The sequence below is a fragment of the Haemaphysalis longicornis genome, unplaced genomic scaffold (genome assembly GCF_048455015.1).
Source record: "Haemaphysalis longicornis isolate Haplotype H1 unplaced genomic scaffold, Haemaphysalis longicornis Haplotype H1 scaffold_1, whole genome shotgun sequence".
Taxonomy (NCBI): Eukaryota; Metazoa; Arthropoda; class Arachnida; order Ixodida; family Ixodidae; genus Haemaphysalis; species Haemaphysalis longicornis.
The window spans coordinates 151,349,103-151,366,638 of record NW_027526203.1 but is presented as its reverse complement, the minus strand read 5'-3'; the positions used below and the strand labels follow the sequence as shown (position 1 = coordinate 151,366,638).

Here is a 17,536-nt window from a genome sequence, read left to right as displayed (position 1 = left end):
TCGCATTATAATAATTTGTTACAGATTGCTGAACTTGCCTCCTTTGGAGGAAAGGCAATACCAGCATCGGTGAAGGTCATGATGCCACACCTGCTGACGGATGGGGTCGCCCAGCAATTCAGCATGGAAGGCCGCAAGGGCAAAGTGAGGTTTCGGGGCCTCAAGCTCTGCCAAGTGATTGTCGGTACGCACAATTTTGTGGGGCAATCTGTTTCTATTCCAAATATGCATCTTTGTTGCACTTCCAGACGCAGTAAGGCAGAGCAAATTCCTTGGCGACAGCCCGCGAAGCAAGGTGGAAATCGACATCAGGGAGTGGCTCAGGAGGGCCAAAGAAAGGGCTGCGTTTGGCGTTAAGAAAACCTAAAGGAGAAGAAAACCTAAAGGAGCAAAAATGTTGAATAAAAATCGACTGCTAGTAAACCCTGTGGTTATTTTTCACTCGCAATATACCGCATTGAGCATGGATGCGTGCGAAAACAAGTGGTTCATTTTCAGAAATTACATGCTCGGCGAATGAAGAATAGGTCTTTACACAGGAAGAAGGTTAATCTAAAAGGTACAAAATTAAGGGGATAGAACTTCTTCAGTACTCAAAACTTCGGTCTCTATGCCGACGAGCAGGCAGGAAGTCAAATTGTACAGGTCCGCGCAGAAGTAAACGGAGCACGGGAGCGGTGGCCGAACTGCATCGCTGCGCTGCCTATGGGCGCCGACGGGAATCATGGAGCGCCGGTCAAAGGGTGTGTTCGCACTGCCCTCGCCGCCCTATCTGATATGTTTAATCGCCGCTCAGCTGTCGTGTCATGCTGGGCGAGAACGGTCTTCAAAAGGCAGCGCTGGGCTATGAGAGGGGCGCTGGTTGCGTTGTCGCTCGCAGGCATCAGCGGCGACCGAATCCGCTGCTCATGAGCTGGACGAAGCTGCGCGCGCCCGGAAACATGCCTTGTTGCGCGGTGTAAAGATCGGCATAAAATTGTAGGCCGCTGCGGTTTGCCATAGCATGTCATTGCAATATAATTTGTTGTAAGCAGGCAACAAAATTGCCGTGTACAATATAGAAAGCACATTCACAAACATTTTTGTTGTTCGGAAAAAAAAAAATCTCGCTTCCCCATTTTTTTTTTTATTTTCAGTTTGTCCGAAGTTATTGCTGCCGCTCAGTACAGGTCTGTTCTGTAGAAAGGGGGGAAAGATGTCCATGCGGTGGAAATTACGTATTAGGGAACAAACGTTGACTGCGATTACAGCGGCCCTTATAGGGCGCATATTTTGTTGTCGCATTAACCCTTTCGCTCCCGTTAACAATGATAGGCGTCACAAAAGTTTGTACCAAATTAACCGATGAAGAGTATGGATCGGTCATGACGACTATAATCATCATCGGTCATTTTCGGGCCCTGACGGTGATTTTTTGCAAGACATTTAGGTCATGCGGTGAAGCCATCTTTCAATTCAATGCGGAGTTTAATTTAAATCTGCAACACATTCTTAACTTTAAAATATAAGGTGCTCGTTAAAAACAACAACGTCGGTTCTAATGCGACAACAAAATATGCACCCTATGAGGCCCGCTGTAATAGCAGGAAACGATTGTACCTATTCTTTACGGCGTTCTTTAATACAAAATTTCCACCGCATGAACATCGTTTTCCCCTTTCTTCAGAACACACCTGGACTGAGCGGTAGCAATAACTTGGGACAAACTCAAAATTAAAAAAAAAAATTCGGAAGCGACTTTTCTTTTTTTTTTTCTTTTTTTGAAGAACGAAAATGTTTGTGAACGTGCTTTCTGTATTGTCCAGGGCAATTTTGTTGCCGGCTTACAACAAATTATATTGCAATGACATGCTATGCCAAACCGCAGCCGCCTACAATTTTACGCCGACCTTTACAGCGCGCAACAAGGCACGTTTCCGGGCGCGCGCAGCTTCGTCGAGCTCATGAGCAGCGGATACAGTCGCCGCTGATGCCTGCGAGCGGCAATGCAACCAGCGCCCCTCTATAGCCCAGCGCTTCCTTTTAAAGACCGTCTCGCCCAGCATGACACGACAGCTGAGCGGCGATTAAACATATCAGATAGGGCGGCGGGGGCAGTGCGAACGGACTCTTTGACCGGCGCTCCATGGTTCCCGTCGGCGCCCATAGGCGGCGCAGCGATGCAGTTCGGCCACCGCTCCCGTGCTCCGTTTACTTCTGCGCGGACCTGTACGTCCTCCTTTTTCCGTACTATTTTGCATGTTGGCTAGAAACCTGCTGAAAGGCTGTTTATTAATGGCTGTATCATTTGTTTTTACCTCATACTGAGCAGAACTTAATGCATGTCATTGAGGTTGGATTCTTTCATACAAAGCTTTTATGGCCAAGATCCGGGATTCTATAGCAACCCTGTGCACAAAAAAATGCGATGTGGTATAGCCAGCTTACAAAGGTCACGCTTGATTTGGCCATACTTATGGCCAAATCAAGCGCATATACAAAGAAATTTCAGAGCCAGAAACAAAAGTGATTAGTCAACAAACGTCGCCCCTCATGTCGGAGCTTAGGTGTGTCACTGAATGATAGACGTGTGTGCCTGGTAAAATGACTAAGCGTGTGGTTGGAAAATGAATGTCTCAGCGTCGTACACCATTCAAAACATGATTTGGACCTCGTACGTCTCATCGCCTATTCGGAGGCGAGAAATACCCACCATTTGTAGCTAGAGTAAAAAAATTGGGTGTTTACATAAATGTTTTTCTCCTTTCACTTAAATTCTCTGTCATTTCGCGTGCTACTGTGAACCTCGCTGGCATGTCAGCCAGAATGCAGAGATACGTTTTGTTATTCAAGCTTTGAGAACTTGTGTAGTAGACCCAGATTAAAAATACAGGCTTATTGCGTGACCATATTGCATTGTACACCAAATATAGGGCACGACTTGAACTTTTAAAAATGTACATTCAGTTTTCGTCTGCTGCTGGATGTCCGACGTACATCCAGAAATGTATGTCCAAAAATGGATGTGTACTGTACGTACGCTGGACGTCCGTTCTCGGCAATGGACGTCCGGCTGTTCTTCGGACGTCCCACGGACGTACATGGTTGCTTGGGCACCATGTCCTGTGGTGTGCCTGAGTAGTCACTTTATGCTATGTACTGTACACTTGTAGTCGTGTTGGCAGTTCCAGACAAAATGATACAGGGCGATGTTTATTTTTCAAGGTAGGATTCTTCGCAACTTTGAACCATAAAGCCGCAAAGTCAACTGCAGTACTTCCAAGATTTTAAAAAGTAACAGAAAACATATTTTATGAAGGACTATAACCGAAATTGTGTCAAGGTGCTGAATATTTGTGCTTTGACTTATTTTGAGATCGGTGCTTCTACCGTATACTTATTGAAACAGTGATTTTTACGATTTTGGTAAGAAGAAACGATGTATGCACAACACAAACCGTCTCTAAAAAAGCTGATGAAAAACAGAAGGTTCACAAATTTTCTGAGGAGTAAAACAAGACCTTAAATAACACAATTTTGTAAAAAAAACAGAAAACTAAAAACCGAAAACAGGGAATTGACATACATTTTTGTAGTGAGAAACCGAAAATACTTGTAAAATAACAGACATGAAAAATAGAAAACATATCACTTGATAGAAAATTTCTGGCACGACAGCTGCCACAAAATTTGTTTTGTTCAATGGAAACATTTTTACAGTGTAAGCTACTCAGAGTGCAAAAGTATCCAACAGCATAGAAATCAAGTAGTGACTTCAACAGGATTGCACACATGAAAAGGGAGACCGGTATAGCAACTCATTCTGTTCATTTCAGGCCGCCATGGTTAAACCACGGAAAGTAAAGGCGCCAGGTTTCACTATTCGTAGAGCCACGTGTGTGAATTCAAGTGACGTCGCATGTGTAATCGTTATGGCTGTCGTTTACAGCTTCCCAGTAAAACCACCTTCACAGCATTGATTGGAGCCAAATTTCTTTCCCTTGTTTTTCTAAAGCAGAGTTTTGCCGACGGCCGCAATAGTCAACCCCGGCGACGAAGGTCAGGGTGGAGAAAAGGCAAAAGCGTAAAGTCGTCCGGGTGGTTACATATCTTGAAACGCAATACCGCCCGCGGAACAGAAGAAATGAATTTACTATCTCTTGTGTCGTGCTCCTTGCTCCTGCTCCGTGTTACTGTGCGCTATCAAGTTTCCCGGCAAGCAGAGAAAGTCCAACTTCAAGGCAGGTAGACAAGAACAAATAAAGAAGAGATAGGTCGTAGGTCGTACGCACCGGGGAGACCGTTGGGATTTGTGTCTGTGTTGCAAGCTTGAGAATTGTTTCAGAGTTGCGATCATATTACAGGACGCGAAAACGAAAAGGTGGAGCCCGCTCGAAGACCGACACGGTACTTGAATATTGACCCGCGGGGAAAACGACCCTCGGTCTAAACAGCCCTTGCTATGCAGACAGCGCTATGCTGCTTCATGTATACGCGGGGCACTGCAGTAACACACGTGACCCCGATTGTATACTGCGACAGCTGTCGCTGCCGAGCAAGCTTACTAAACTTGTGTGGTCTGCATTGGAATCTCTAGGATCCTGATATTAGCTCTGAAAGTTTGCCCCGTTATATGATAATAGGTTTAACGGATCGGCCTAATTTTTCGTGGTGAATGTTACTTACCATGGCACACAGTGGCGTAACTAAGGGGGGGACAGGGGGGTACAAATTTGCCCCGGGCGCCACTTGGGAGGGGGCGCCGAGCCGACTCTGCCCAACTGGTGCCCTAGGGGGGAAAATGGCAGCGGGGCTATCTTTCAGTAGCAGGGCGGCGCAGCTGCAGAAGTCACTGTTGCAGAGAGTTCTAGCTTGGGTTTATTGGTACGGCATTGTAACACAAGGATAGCTCTGCGGAAGACGAGGACAAAGAAAGGGGACACACACGAGGCGCCGGCGCCCCCCGCATCCCCCGGCAAAGCGCCCCGAGAGTGCCCCCCTCTCTTCGTCCTCGCCTTCAGCAGAGCTATCTGTAGTATCTGGGGGTTTTCGGTTTCGGCTTCGGTTTTGATGCCAAGTGATTCTACCACCAGGGGGCTAACCTGTGACGTCAGCCAGTGTATGTATGTGTTGTGAGTGAATAAATTATTCTCTTTTTGGCTTGACTCTTCGACTCGAGCGTTTGTTTCCTGCTTCCCCCTTCGGGGCCGTCGCCGACGCGACACAACAATGGCGCAGCCGGCAGAAAGTGAAAGTTGGTGTTTCCTTTCTCTCTTCCTTTCACTGGACACGTGTCCTCTGTGTTAAACATTATTTTCCTGTGAACTCTTAGGGGAACAACATATTGAACTTTCGCATACATGTGCCGACCATAGACAGCACAACACTATCCCTGTGTTACAATGCCGCTGTTCAAGCAGTTAAACTGTTCTCCTTGTCGGGAAGCGCCGCACACATTCATGAGTACTTAGGTACACCCAGATGAAGGTGTTCGGGATGCAACAAGGGATGATATCCAGTGTGTTTGCGTGCGTGCTGCATGCATGTGTTTTCATGTGTTCTCGTTTGCATTCCAGCAGCGGCGAGAAAGGGGGGGAATGGGGGGGGGGGAGGGCGTGGTTAAAATTTGCGCCCTTATATTTCGATTAGCCCTTTGCAGGTATTCTTACAAGGCAAGGTGAACAATGTTCAGGAAATTGTAGAGATCCTGGTATTTAAAAGTCGCGGTGCCTATTGTTGTCAAGTATGAGTCGGAGACGGAGTGCAAGGAGTGTCAGAGCGGTAAAGCCAGTCAGTAGGTCCCTTGAAGACATACTTGAAGTTTTCCAAGTTATGGCAAATAACGACAAAGAAACGAGTGAAACGAGAAATGCTAGCTATTGCACCACCGGATGTTAAGATATGATTTTTTTTAGTTTGCTCGGCTTTTGGAACAAGATACTGGTTCGAGTACATCGTGTTTAAAGGCTGCAAGACTCAAAAATGAACTTTTACGAGGCTGCTTTAGACATTCACGCTTTTAGAGAACAGTTTCATGACGAAAGGGAAACGCAGGTGACGAAAGGGAAACGATGAAGGGCTTGGTCTCTGCGAGCCGTGGGATGTCAGTGTTGAAAGGCGTTCGAGAAGAAAAAAAGAAAAAAAAACAGACGTCTGGTGAAAAGTTGAAAGGAGAAGCGTGAGCAGCTAAGCAGAAAATACAGACGGTCATGAAGTCCACACTCGACCGTCTTCATTCTGAAATCGACGAGAGGTTTACTCGCCTGCAGGATACCGATGCCAAGTTTGGCTTTCTCCTGGACATAAACAAGTTCTGCTACAGTGACGACGAGAACGAGCTAGAACAAATTGTTACACCTTTGGCGAGTTTTATCGTTCCGACGGTAGCGCGCAGGACCTCTGTGAAGAGACTTTAGATTTCCCACTTCTGTTTTCACGGCGTGTTGACCGGAGAATATTAAAACCTGCAGAACTTCTGAAATTTATCATACAGTATGGGGATGACAACGTATTTTCCGACTTCTGCGTCGTGATTAAGATAAAATTAGCCGTATCCGTTTCCATATCGCTGGCTGTGAAAAGTCCTTTCACAAGCTAAAATTCATACTTTCCTATTTGCGGGCCACAAGGACCCATGACAGACTTTCTTATGTTGCTCTGCTGAGTGTGGAAAAAATTAGGCACTGTAAAAACAAACTTTGATGACATCATAGAACAGTTTTCTTTATCGAAAGCAAGAAAAGGGCTGCTATAGTTTTTACTGAGTGCCGTAGTGTATTTTTCATATTTGTGTTATTAATAACCAACTTCTCCAGGGGCGTAGCCAGGGAAAGGGGCACACCGGGCCCGTGCCCCCCCAAAATGGTTCGTGCCAGGCTGGGGTGCGGTGTAAGTAGCCTGAAGAACCGCTAGATGATGCGCGGAACCAGCAGCTTTAAGGACATTTTGTTCATATAAAGCTGAAAACAAGGGCTACGTCAACGTCTAATCCCTGCGCCCGCTCCAGATGCTGTACATGTCGACATATAAAGCCCGGCTGCATTTTGCGCCGGATACAGCGAGCTGCACAGGAAAACTGCCCCGCGCCCATCGAGGCAGTCCCGCTGTTCCGCTTGCGGAACAGCCCGACCGGGAATAGGCGGAACAGCAGGAAAAGCCTCCTATATAGGCATACATGTGGTCTGGACTTTAGCGTGTCATTCCTCGTCTTTACACGGGTGCAAAGTGTAATAACATGACAGAGCATGTCACTGTATTTTGTTCAGTCAACTATCAATCTTTGATATGTTTATTTTTCCACCGAGATCACATTTCATTGACTATTGCAGTTCCATAATTTCTGCTGTATGAAAAGCATTGTTCTGCCCATCTTGTATTTCCTCCACATCAACAAAAGTGTGCAGTTCCCTTTATTGCGGATATTTGTCTTTTTGGCACTATTCCATTGTTTCCTTGACCTCCCTTTCGGTTATAATCAGCATTCTGTATTTTCTTAACCGCAATTTTATTGAAGCCATGTCTGTTCGATTTAACGGCTAGAAATAGAAGGAAATTTAAGAAACGTGGAACACGCTCAACATTCAACAGCAGTGCAATAAGGTGTTCCGCTAAGCGTAAGTTTACTGTTTCCGTTACTAGCAAAAAAAAAATAACAAAAAGGCGATTACTTAAGGACGAAGACGCACGTTTGCTAGCTTCACCGCCATAATATACGAATGTGCCGACGTACAGTCCTGTGCGATTCGAAGGTTATCGCTGGAAAGCTACTCTTGCAAATGCAGCAGACAGAACACCAGCTTTAGCAAATCTTCCATGCCAGTTTCGCTATTGTCGGCGTAGATAAAAGGCAACCAAGTCTGTGCTTGGAACAACGAATGCAAAGCTTGAAACCCAAAGGATGGCAAGTCAGTCGTGCGGGCCATTGTTGTAGCCTGGAACAGCCAAGAAGGGAGAGAAGAGTGCGAAATCTTGATTTTCATGCGAAACGGTTTCGTTTCGGAACCATGAAAGGAAAGATTTCACACTCTTGCCACTCTTGCCCAAGCGTGCAAACGGCCTACGAGGCCGGTGAGACGCTCGGCCGCTCGATGCTGGCGCGATAACCTTCAAATCGTGCTCGACTGTACTTCTGATAAGAAAACTTATTAGTCCCTTTCCTAAAAGAAAATCTAAAACACGCGAACCTTGATAGTAAACACCCAGTGTTGGCCTCCACTTCCGCCTGACGAACTTCGGGGACCGCGCGCCACTCACGAGGCCACTCATGATCACGTTCACGAGCGCGTGCCCGCATAACCGCCTGCTCTGCGAACGAACGAATCACCCGTGGCCTACCCACAGACCGGCGAATGGGAATTTAGGTCATCATCATCACCATCTAAACTCCTAAATGTGTGCTGTACTGTTAGCATACAGCATATACAAATCGCATGTTGAAGATCAGTTATTTCAAACTTCTTTAGAAAAACAACGAGCCTTGCCTACATATTTCCCCCTCCCATCTTTTGGTCGACCGCGGCCCCCCCCCCCCCCCCTCCCCCGAAAAAAATTCCTGGCTACGCCCCTGAACTGATCTAATTAAAGTGTTTCAAATTCAAAGAATGCGTTTCTCGACAACTTGATCACGATGAATATCAGCACTGGCGTCACAAGAGGCAATGAAATGCTACCAGGAGACAACAGTGATTGCAGGAACGAGTTTTTCAATGCATCATTAGCATTGATAACAAAATGTCGGCATAGTATGCAGATTTGAAGTATGCAATAAATATTCTGAGCAATCCGTTTAACGGTAAGGAAGCGCAAAACGATAACAACTGTGCACATCCGTACTTGGTCGTTTTTTTCTGTGTGTTTGTACATAATTTATGAGAGTCGCCTTATTCGCGTCATGCGAGGCCACAACAGCTGACCAGCAAGCTCCATTTCTTCTTTCACTATTTTTTTCTACGCAGTGTCTAGAATTACCTCCGAGGGATCCCGAAATTGAAAACAAAAGTTTCTTTTTTTTTTCCTACGGAACTTTAGCCAGTGTCTACAGTTACGTCCGACGGAACCAAAAATTTCCAATTGAAGTCACATTCGACGTAACTTCAACCGAATGATTTGAGTTACGTCCAGCCGAGCCAGGCATTTCACAGTAAAAAAAATGGAGTGCGAAGTACAAATTAAAACGAGCACATCGGCCGTTCGGAAAACTTCGTAGGCGATCCGGAATATCACAAAGGAGCAGAAGACGCCGCACCTGACATTCGGCACCCGATAAAAAGGGAGGGGCGGCAGTGTCGTACCGTTACCTCCCAGACAATAATGGTCGTAAATCAAATGTAACGTTAATGTAGCCACAAGTTTCAGTGTTGGAAATGTAACTGGAACGCGTTCCTTTCGCAATGAACGTGCAATGGGAACTCATTTCAAACTTTGTAAGGAACGAGGAACGAGCTTTCGTTTCTGTTTGAGAGGAAGGTGTAAGGTGTACCTTCCTCTCAAACAGGAACGAGCTTTCTTTCCTGTCTGAGAGGAAGGTGTAAGGTGTACCGTCCTCTCAAACAGGAACGAAAGCTCGTTCCTCGTTCCTTACAAAGTTTGAAACGAGTGCCCGTTGCAAGTTCATTGCGAAAGGAACGCGTTCCAGTTTCAGTTCCAACACTGAAACTTGTCGCTACATTAACGTTACATTTGATTTTTCTTTATTAAAATATAGTGTCGGATAATCCTGAGCAAATGGAATGGCACGAAGACTTTATTGAATGCCTGCAACAGACAGTGTGTTCACTGCGCCCGGACGTAGCCACTCGTCGATCCTGACGTCAACCCTACTCGGACCGCCCCTCGCTACTCGCTACGGGTTTGGGCGCCGCTGCCCCGTAAGGGAGGGCGTCGCCCCGCAGCTTTCGCTCCGGCGCTGCTTTTCGAGGGCCGCCAGGACCTGCTGGACGGCTGATAGTTATAGTTCATCTCACAAGCTACATGCAGCACTGCGAATGCTACGAAATGTAACCAATCAGGTAAATACTCTTGAATTTACGTGAACGCCGCCATATCAAGATGGCGTTTTCCGCACTCAGTTCGATTGGCTTTCATAATTTGGTTTGACATTGAAAGCCAATCAGAAGAGGCTATTGGAAAGATGGCAATTCTGCACGGACGGTTCCGTAAACGTATTCCTCCGCCAACATCGTAATCAAATATGGCGGGAGCTGGCTTGCGGGGTATCACCGATGAATGCAGCCGTGGCATGGGATAGCCGTCTGTACGCTTGTGTGGCACTCACGTAGCGACAAAGTAAAAGCGAAGAGACATCGCGTTACCGTTGTGCTCCAAGATGCAACCTGCGTTGTGTAGCCGAGCGCGAAGCTTCGAGCAAAACGTCGAGGCAGCGATGCAGCCGTGCAGTGTGTGTTTTGGTGATACTATTGCTCTAGCGCAGTTTGCCGTGTCAAACGCTTTTACTGGAATGAACTTCCGATGTGCTTCCAAATACGACCGGCCGAGTCGGCGCACTCAGAGGCTCTCTTCGTCTGGGAACTCCCTCCGACTGCGGGCGTGGGAAGGTGAGTAGAATGCGGTGTTGCAATTGTGTTGATCGTTTCCCAGTACGCAAGAACAATCAGATGCTACGAAATAACAAGCGCGAATCATTCTAATATGCCCTCACGCTATCCTAATGTAACATGCCCTAACGCTATCCTAATGTTTTAGTTTTGCACGTTTCACCAGAGGACGCCGGGTTGCCGGCCAAACCGCTTCCGCTCACTGACTGGCCAGCGTCACTGTTAATTATTGATAGTGACGCTGGCTAGTCAGTGAGCGGAAGCGGTTTGGCCGGTTGGGTAAAAATCAAGACAGACTGTTCCCATCCAGTACAGCAATCCTCGCTGGTATCGTTTCGCAACTGCAAGTGATCAGTCTGTCTTGATTTTACCCAGCCGGGTGGGGGGGGGGGGGGGGGGGGTGATTTCGCAACGCCTCCGAGGACCCTGCGCAGTACAGCAATCCTCGCTGGTGTCGTTTCGCAACTGCAAGTGATCAGTCTGTCTTGATTTTACCCAGCCGGGTAGGGGGGGGGGGGGTGATTTGGCAACGCCTCCGAGGACCCTGCCAAACGCAGTTATAGGCGAACCTAAGAATATGATATAAAACGTTCTGCCTAACCGTATGCTTAGGCAGAAGAGAAATTGCGAGTAAAAGAGCGACAGGAAATCAGTCCTGCTTTCGATTTCTCGTGTAATTACATGCGCAATAATAACTTGCGTCAACTGCGAAATATGTCCCAGTGTAATGTAAGCTGTAAAAATAGTGTCCACTGACCTAAATCACCATAGAAAGGTAAGGCAAATCATTTTGAAGGGTAGGATGCTCTATGTGCAAGCAAGATTTGACATACTGGAAGACTGATTCTTTTTGTGTTTTTTCCCTCTTTGCAGGCTGAAAGCGTCTGTCATCTGAGGACCAGCATCTGCAACAAGAAATTCCGCCTTAATCCTGTTGTGTATGCTTTCATGACTCTTAAATGTGATGAAACAAGTATGAAGCTGTGCGCCTTAAAGTGGTTCTGGAGTACCTTCCACAAACGCGCAGGGTTCTTCACAGCACAGTTCGAGTAATGAACGCCTGCAAAAATTTGTAAATGGAATGAGTTATTACAGAGCATATATTTGTTTGTAAAATGCACAAGTGAATAATGCACAACTGAATATGAACTGGTGAGGGACGCGATGTGACCAAAACTACTGCGCTCGAAAGAAAACAATTTAGGTATTTTCTGGATATTTTCAGTTCAAGCACCGCCCGCCTACATTTCTTTTTGGCTTAAAAGAAGTCCTACATTGTAGCGGGATCCCACATTCTTTAGCCCATGCACGTTCTTGTGCATGTGTGGCATGACAGCTCTGTTCTCCACCTGTTCTTACCCTGCCTGATCTGTCTATTAATCCCTCACACACAGAAATGACTACCGAATTTGACTACAGCTATTAGCGCACTACAGGTTCTGGTCTTGTTGGGGGTGTCGAGATTTTGACAACAAATTGTTGTGGTGTTCCTTAGAGGCGACATAAAAAGGTGTAGCATACTTTGATTTAAGGGCTAGTTGTCAGTCCATCTTAGGGAATGCATAGTCACAAGCAGTCATATTATTAGTTATCAGAATACCAAATATACTGTGGTATAATTAAGTTAGTAATTACAGATGCAGCATAATGCATAACGTGTAATACCTATTTAGAAAAGAAGGACTCAATCTTTGCTATAGTACACAAATAATCATACTCCGATCAGGAAAATAATGTATACTTCTAATGCGGGGTACAGTCTTCGGCATATGACAACAGAAAATGGTTTTTCACAGAAATTTTGATCATTATTAAGATCAACAGGGATTTTATTCCACACTTTTGCACCAACATAATGTATAAACATTACGAGTAAGGGGAAGATTGAAAATGTTGAAGGTGAAATTTCTTGTGTGCCATAATGGACTGTTCAGTAGGGAACCCCCTCAAGAGCATCCTTCCATCACCTATTCACTCCCCCACCCCTAAGCTGTGGCAGTCGGCACTGACCAGCCCAGCAGCGGAGTGGCCACTTGCCCTGGTGCAACGAACACTGAAATCAGTGTGGCTCGTGGCCTTCCAGACATGGGAGGCTGACCATGATGATGATGATTGCTATTGGTTTCCCCTTTGTAGCAGGGTGATGACGTGTCATCTTACCAAAAAGGACTAATATACCTATGTTTTATACTCTTGGTTTAATACTAGCGCTTTTAGGACAGGCACAAAAAACTTATTATGCACAAAATACTTTTTTTACCTGTTACAAGTGGTATGACTGGTTACATGGATGACAGAGTGTGGAGTGCTCAGCAATATTCCCTTCTCTGCTTTTCGTCCGCCAGCATTCACCCCCCTCCCACCCCCCCGTTCCCCCGAGCTCAAATAAAATCTTTCACCACCACCGCCAAACGTGCGTTAACCCTGTTTCTCCATCACAAAGTAGTGCTTGACCCCTCACATTTTTTATTCCCCTCGACAAGTCTTGCCCAGCACCGCCAACCTCAAACGTTCTACTTTGCACGAGCTGATATTTTCACGTTTATTTTCCCACGTGCCATAAGTGGGGGAAATAGCCTAACCCACCACGAGTGTGGAGTCATGGATTGAAACATTTATGTACTTGTTTTATTGCACGTGCTTGAATTGACCGTCCTGCTTGGACAGTGTCCACAGTAATAAAATATCACAGACGAACCACAGTAATAAACAAAATATCACAGACAAAGCAGGTTATATGTTCACACATTTGAACTGCTTTTCATGGCACCAAACACCTCACAGCACTTGCTGCTCAGTTATACATATCCAGTAGCAGCTGTCGACAACAGCAACATGTAATGACTGAATAAATAGGCAGTTGTGATGTGCCAAAAGCTGTCACAATAGGCACGATTAAAACCTTTCACGCCAGTGTAGCACATGCATGCAAAATTACACAGTTGAGTAATTGTAGCATGTGAACACAAAATAAAAATACTTATTGCACTTCAGAAATCTGCAGCCTACTGCTTCAGAAAGCAGCAGGCACATCAACAATTTGCAGGGTAATAAAAAGTCATTGACATTTGCCTTTTGTCCTTCAAGCACTTTTTTTGCAATAACGAGCGAATTTAGCGAAAAGCCCCTTTCAAAACTGAAGAGACGAGCATAATTCAATCCATGACGACCATTAAGCGGACGGCCGCACTGGTGCTTTGCGTTTCTCCGGCCGTGTGCTAGACGTTGAGCCTGACGTGGTGGCATATAGTTCGAATCGTCCGTGGCAGAATCCACTCCCATTCGAATTAATGGGCTTTTTTATACGTAGGCTTCTATGTAGCTTGGCCGGACCAAATTCTGCAGTTCAAATTATTCATAAATTCCAATTATTAAAGTTCAAATTAACGAGCTTTCACTGTACCACTCACAGCAGTAGGAGGGGGTTAATACCGTAAAACGCCAAAAACATATAAACAGCTTTCAATGCCCTATGCACGCACTACAGTTTCCAGCATCACAAATTGCAAATTCCTGAGGAAACGGTGTTAACAAATACTGAGTCAAAGGCAATGAAGTTGTAAAACACATGACCTTTTAGTTAAAACGAAATGTTATATTGCCTTTAGTGCCCCTTTAACCTTTCCAGCACATGAATATCACAGCCAAAACGAAGAGGATAAGTTTGTATATTTGAAAGACTTTTCATAACACCAAGCACCCTACAACGTTTACTGCTTGGTTGTAGGAATCTAGCAGTGACTGCCAAGAAGATGGAGCAAGTAAATAACTCAAATCATTAGGCATTCGTAATACGTAAGCTGTTATCACAGTTCGCATAAACACCAGCACAATGTAAAAAAAATCTTGTTGACATACAGTAAAAAAGTAAACGTGACCCGACCTACTGCGTGAAGGAACATATCTGTGATTGATTGATTGTGGGGTTTCACACGCCAACGCTACACAGGCGATGAGGTGTGTCGAGTAGAGGGCTCCGGATTAATTTTGACCACCTCGGGATCTTTAACGTGCTCGGAAATCTCAAACACATGGGCGTTTTTGCGTTTCGTCTCCATCAGAAGAGCAGCCGCCGCAGCCGGGAATCGAAACATATCTGTGCAGGCTAAACTGCAATATATGAGCAAAATTAATCTATGAACATAAACTGTTTTCTTCTTCAATCACCACAGGTCCAGTGAGAAAAAAAGGAGGGTCCTTTCTTCCTACCTTTTTACGTGAAAAGGTATAAACACATTTGTGGTGAACACATGGAGGGGTGAAATGAAAAAATTCTGGGGCAAAGAATGTACTCGAGCAGCACAGGACAGGAGCGGTTGGAAGTGAATGGGAGAGGCTTTCATCTTGCAGTGGACCTGAGTAGGCTGTTGGTGATGCTGATTACGATCTCTTCAGTGCACCAACGCCTTGTTCAGTCCCAGCTCAGGGGCTCGCATCCCAGATCACCGTCGCTCATGCTGCTGTCATCACTGCTGCTGTCGCCTTCCATGTTGATGACCACGGGCGAAAGGTTGTCCACCACATTGTCAATGATGTGGTCCAGCTTCGCCATTTTCTTCTCTTCGTTCTCAGTGTGCTGCACGTAGGCCTTACACTTAGCTGCAGTGACCTGGTTGATGCCTTTCCAGACAAGGTCCTCCAAGAGCTGCATCTTGAAGGTCCTGTTTTCTTGCGCGACAAAACCCTTCATGTCGCTCCAAACAAGCTCAATCGGGTTGAGCTGGCAATGATAGGGCGGTGTGCGCAAAACTTTGTGCCCAGCTGCTTCAACAATGCAGTCGACACGGTACGTGTCGCACCTTGTGGGCACACTCTCTACGAGCTTCATGAGCTCTGCCTTCACCATGCCTTGTGTCCATGAAATGCCCTTTTGTGTCAGCCAATCCTGCATATCTTTTTTCAGGCTGCTCATGCGCGGCACCTTGTTTTCCTTCATGGAGTGATACGGCGCATTGTCCATGACAATGACACTGTTTGACGGAAGTCGGGGCAGCAACTTTTCCGTTAACCATTTCTCGAAATGTGCCCCGTTCATTTCGTCATGGTAGTCCCCTGTGCCCTTCTTTGCGCGAAACACTTCGCCAGCGCCTTCAACGAAGCCGTTCTCGTTGCCGCAGTGGATGACGATGAGTCTGCCGCCCTTGCCGCTCGGGTTTTCCAGGCCTGTAGACAGTCCACGCCGCTTCGCTTGGTCGTAACTTTCAACGGTCTCGTCGACCCACACTCGGCTAGTCGTGCGGCCGGCGTTCACCCACGTTTCGTCCATATAGAAAATGTTTCTGTTCTGGCTCCTCAGCTCTTGTATTTCGCGCAGGTACTTACAGCGCCACTGCACGATGTGCGTCGCCTCAATGAGGAGTGCGTTACGCGATCGCTTCTTGAACCTGAAGCCAAGCTTCTTCAGCATCCTGTGCATGGTCGCAGGCGCCACAGTTGGCAAGTCGTCCTCATTCCGGAAATATTCCGTGAGTTTTGGCACGCTGGGGAGTTCGTTCCGTTTAAAAAAACTGTGCACGACTCTTCGCAGGACACTCAAGTCAAAATTGTCCATTCGTTTCTTGCGCTGTCCGCCTCTGCCGCCGCTCAAACGCTTTTTGGGGGTCAACGGCTTGCCGGTTTGCTTGCACTCGGCCATCCACTTGTACAATGTGCGCGGACTCACATTGGTCAATTTTGCTGCTCTTTTCACAACAGAGTTCAAGCTCGCACTTATTCCGCCTTCCTTTTGAAGTGCCTCAACAACATTAAGTGCCAACTGCTTGGCCTGTTTCGGATATAACAGCATCTTCGCACGATTCCGCACGGGCGACCCGACGCACGCCATGTTTGGGAATGACGATGCCAATGACGACGTCGCACTTTCGAGGCGCGTTTGTTTACTTAAAGGTAAAATTGCTTGTTACAATTTTAGCGTTTTATATTAAAGAAGAAAACAAAATTTCATCAATAATCTGGCCATTTGGCAACCATATCTAAAAAGTTTTATGAATGTGGTTTGTGCCTCGTGAAAATTATATTCAACGCAAATTTAGAAGCGACAAACATCTGACAGTTAAAATGTGGTGCAAAAACACTGCATTGTCTTTTGTATGAATGTGACTTGTTTTGTTTGTCATTTATTCGACGTAAAAGTTGGCACTATATCCCGTGGCGTAGTGAGCCGCCACTTCACGCCTCTGCCTTTGGCCTCTGCTGAAGGTAGCTTGTGAGATGAACTATAGGTGTCCTTGTCATAACTGAGCCCTGCTTTTCGGATCCACGGTGGTAGATCGGTCCTGGTTGCCGCCTCGTTCGCTACCACTTCACAGTCCCGCAGCAAGTAGGCGGTCGTGGCCCTAGCATTGTCACACAACACGCACGTGTCGTCCGTATAGAGTTCTGGCTGTACGTGTTTCATGACGACTAGGGTCATCACTGAATTCATCTGCAGCTGTCTGAACGTGGACGCTTCCTCCCTGGTTAGCTCGGAGTGCGGCGGTGCCAGCACCCTCCTGTCGCGTGGACCCTGAAGGGCCGTGCTGCGCAAGCGCGAGGAGCATTGGATTGGATTGGATTGGATTGGATTGGATTGGATTGGATTGGATTGGATTGGATTTGGATTAATTTGGATTGTAAATCCAATCCAATTGGAGTACCGTTGTGTAGAGAACTGGGTATGCACATTCGCCGGTCTGCGCATTCCAGAGGAGTGACGTCATAGCCGCGGCAGACGCAGTGGCGCCGGCGCGTGCCCAGCTGTGCGTCTCCGTTGCACAGTAGCCAAGACTGACGGTGCGCCGGAGCCACTTAATAGCCGTTTCGCGTGGCTCCTGGGGAGCCGTGCTGCGCATGCGCGAGGAGCAATGACTGGACTGGACTGGACTGGACTGGACTGGACTGGACTGGGCTGGACTGGACTGCATTGTATTGGACTGGATTGGACTGGAAATTGTTTTAGCAGCAGTAATCATGACAATCAGCTAATCCTAGACAACCAGGAAACCTAAGAATAACCAGCTGAACCT

At 46.5% G+C, this 17,536-nt stretch overlaps 1 protein-coding gene across 1 annotated transcript; it reads right to left on the bottom strand.

Moving 5' to 3' along the window:
- Positions 1-14,779: 14,779 nt before the first annotated feature.
- Positions 14,780-16,490, bottom strand: LOC144166614 (uncharacterized). Its single transcript, XM_077696160.1, has one exon. It carries the CDS (start codon positions 16,354-16,356, stop codon positions 14,944-14,946), a length of 1,413 nt encoding a protein of 470 aa, XP_077552286.1. The 5' UTR covers positions 16,357-16,490; the 3' UTR covers positions 14,780-14,943.
- Positions 16,491-17,536: the final 1,046 nt, after the last annotated feature.

Bases quoted from the DNA above. Each gene is read 5' to 3' on its own strand.
- LOC144166614 (XM_077696160.1), bottom strand. From the start codon at position 16,356: ATGGCGTGCGTCGGGTCGCCCGTGCGGAATCGTGCGAAGATGCTGTTA.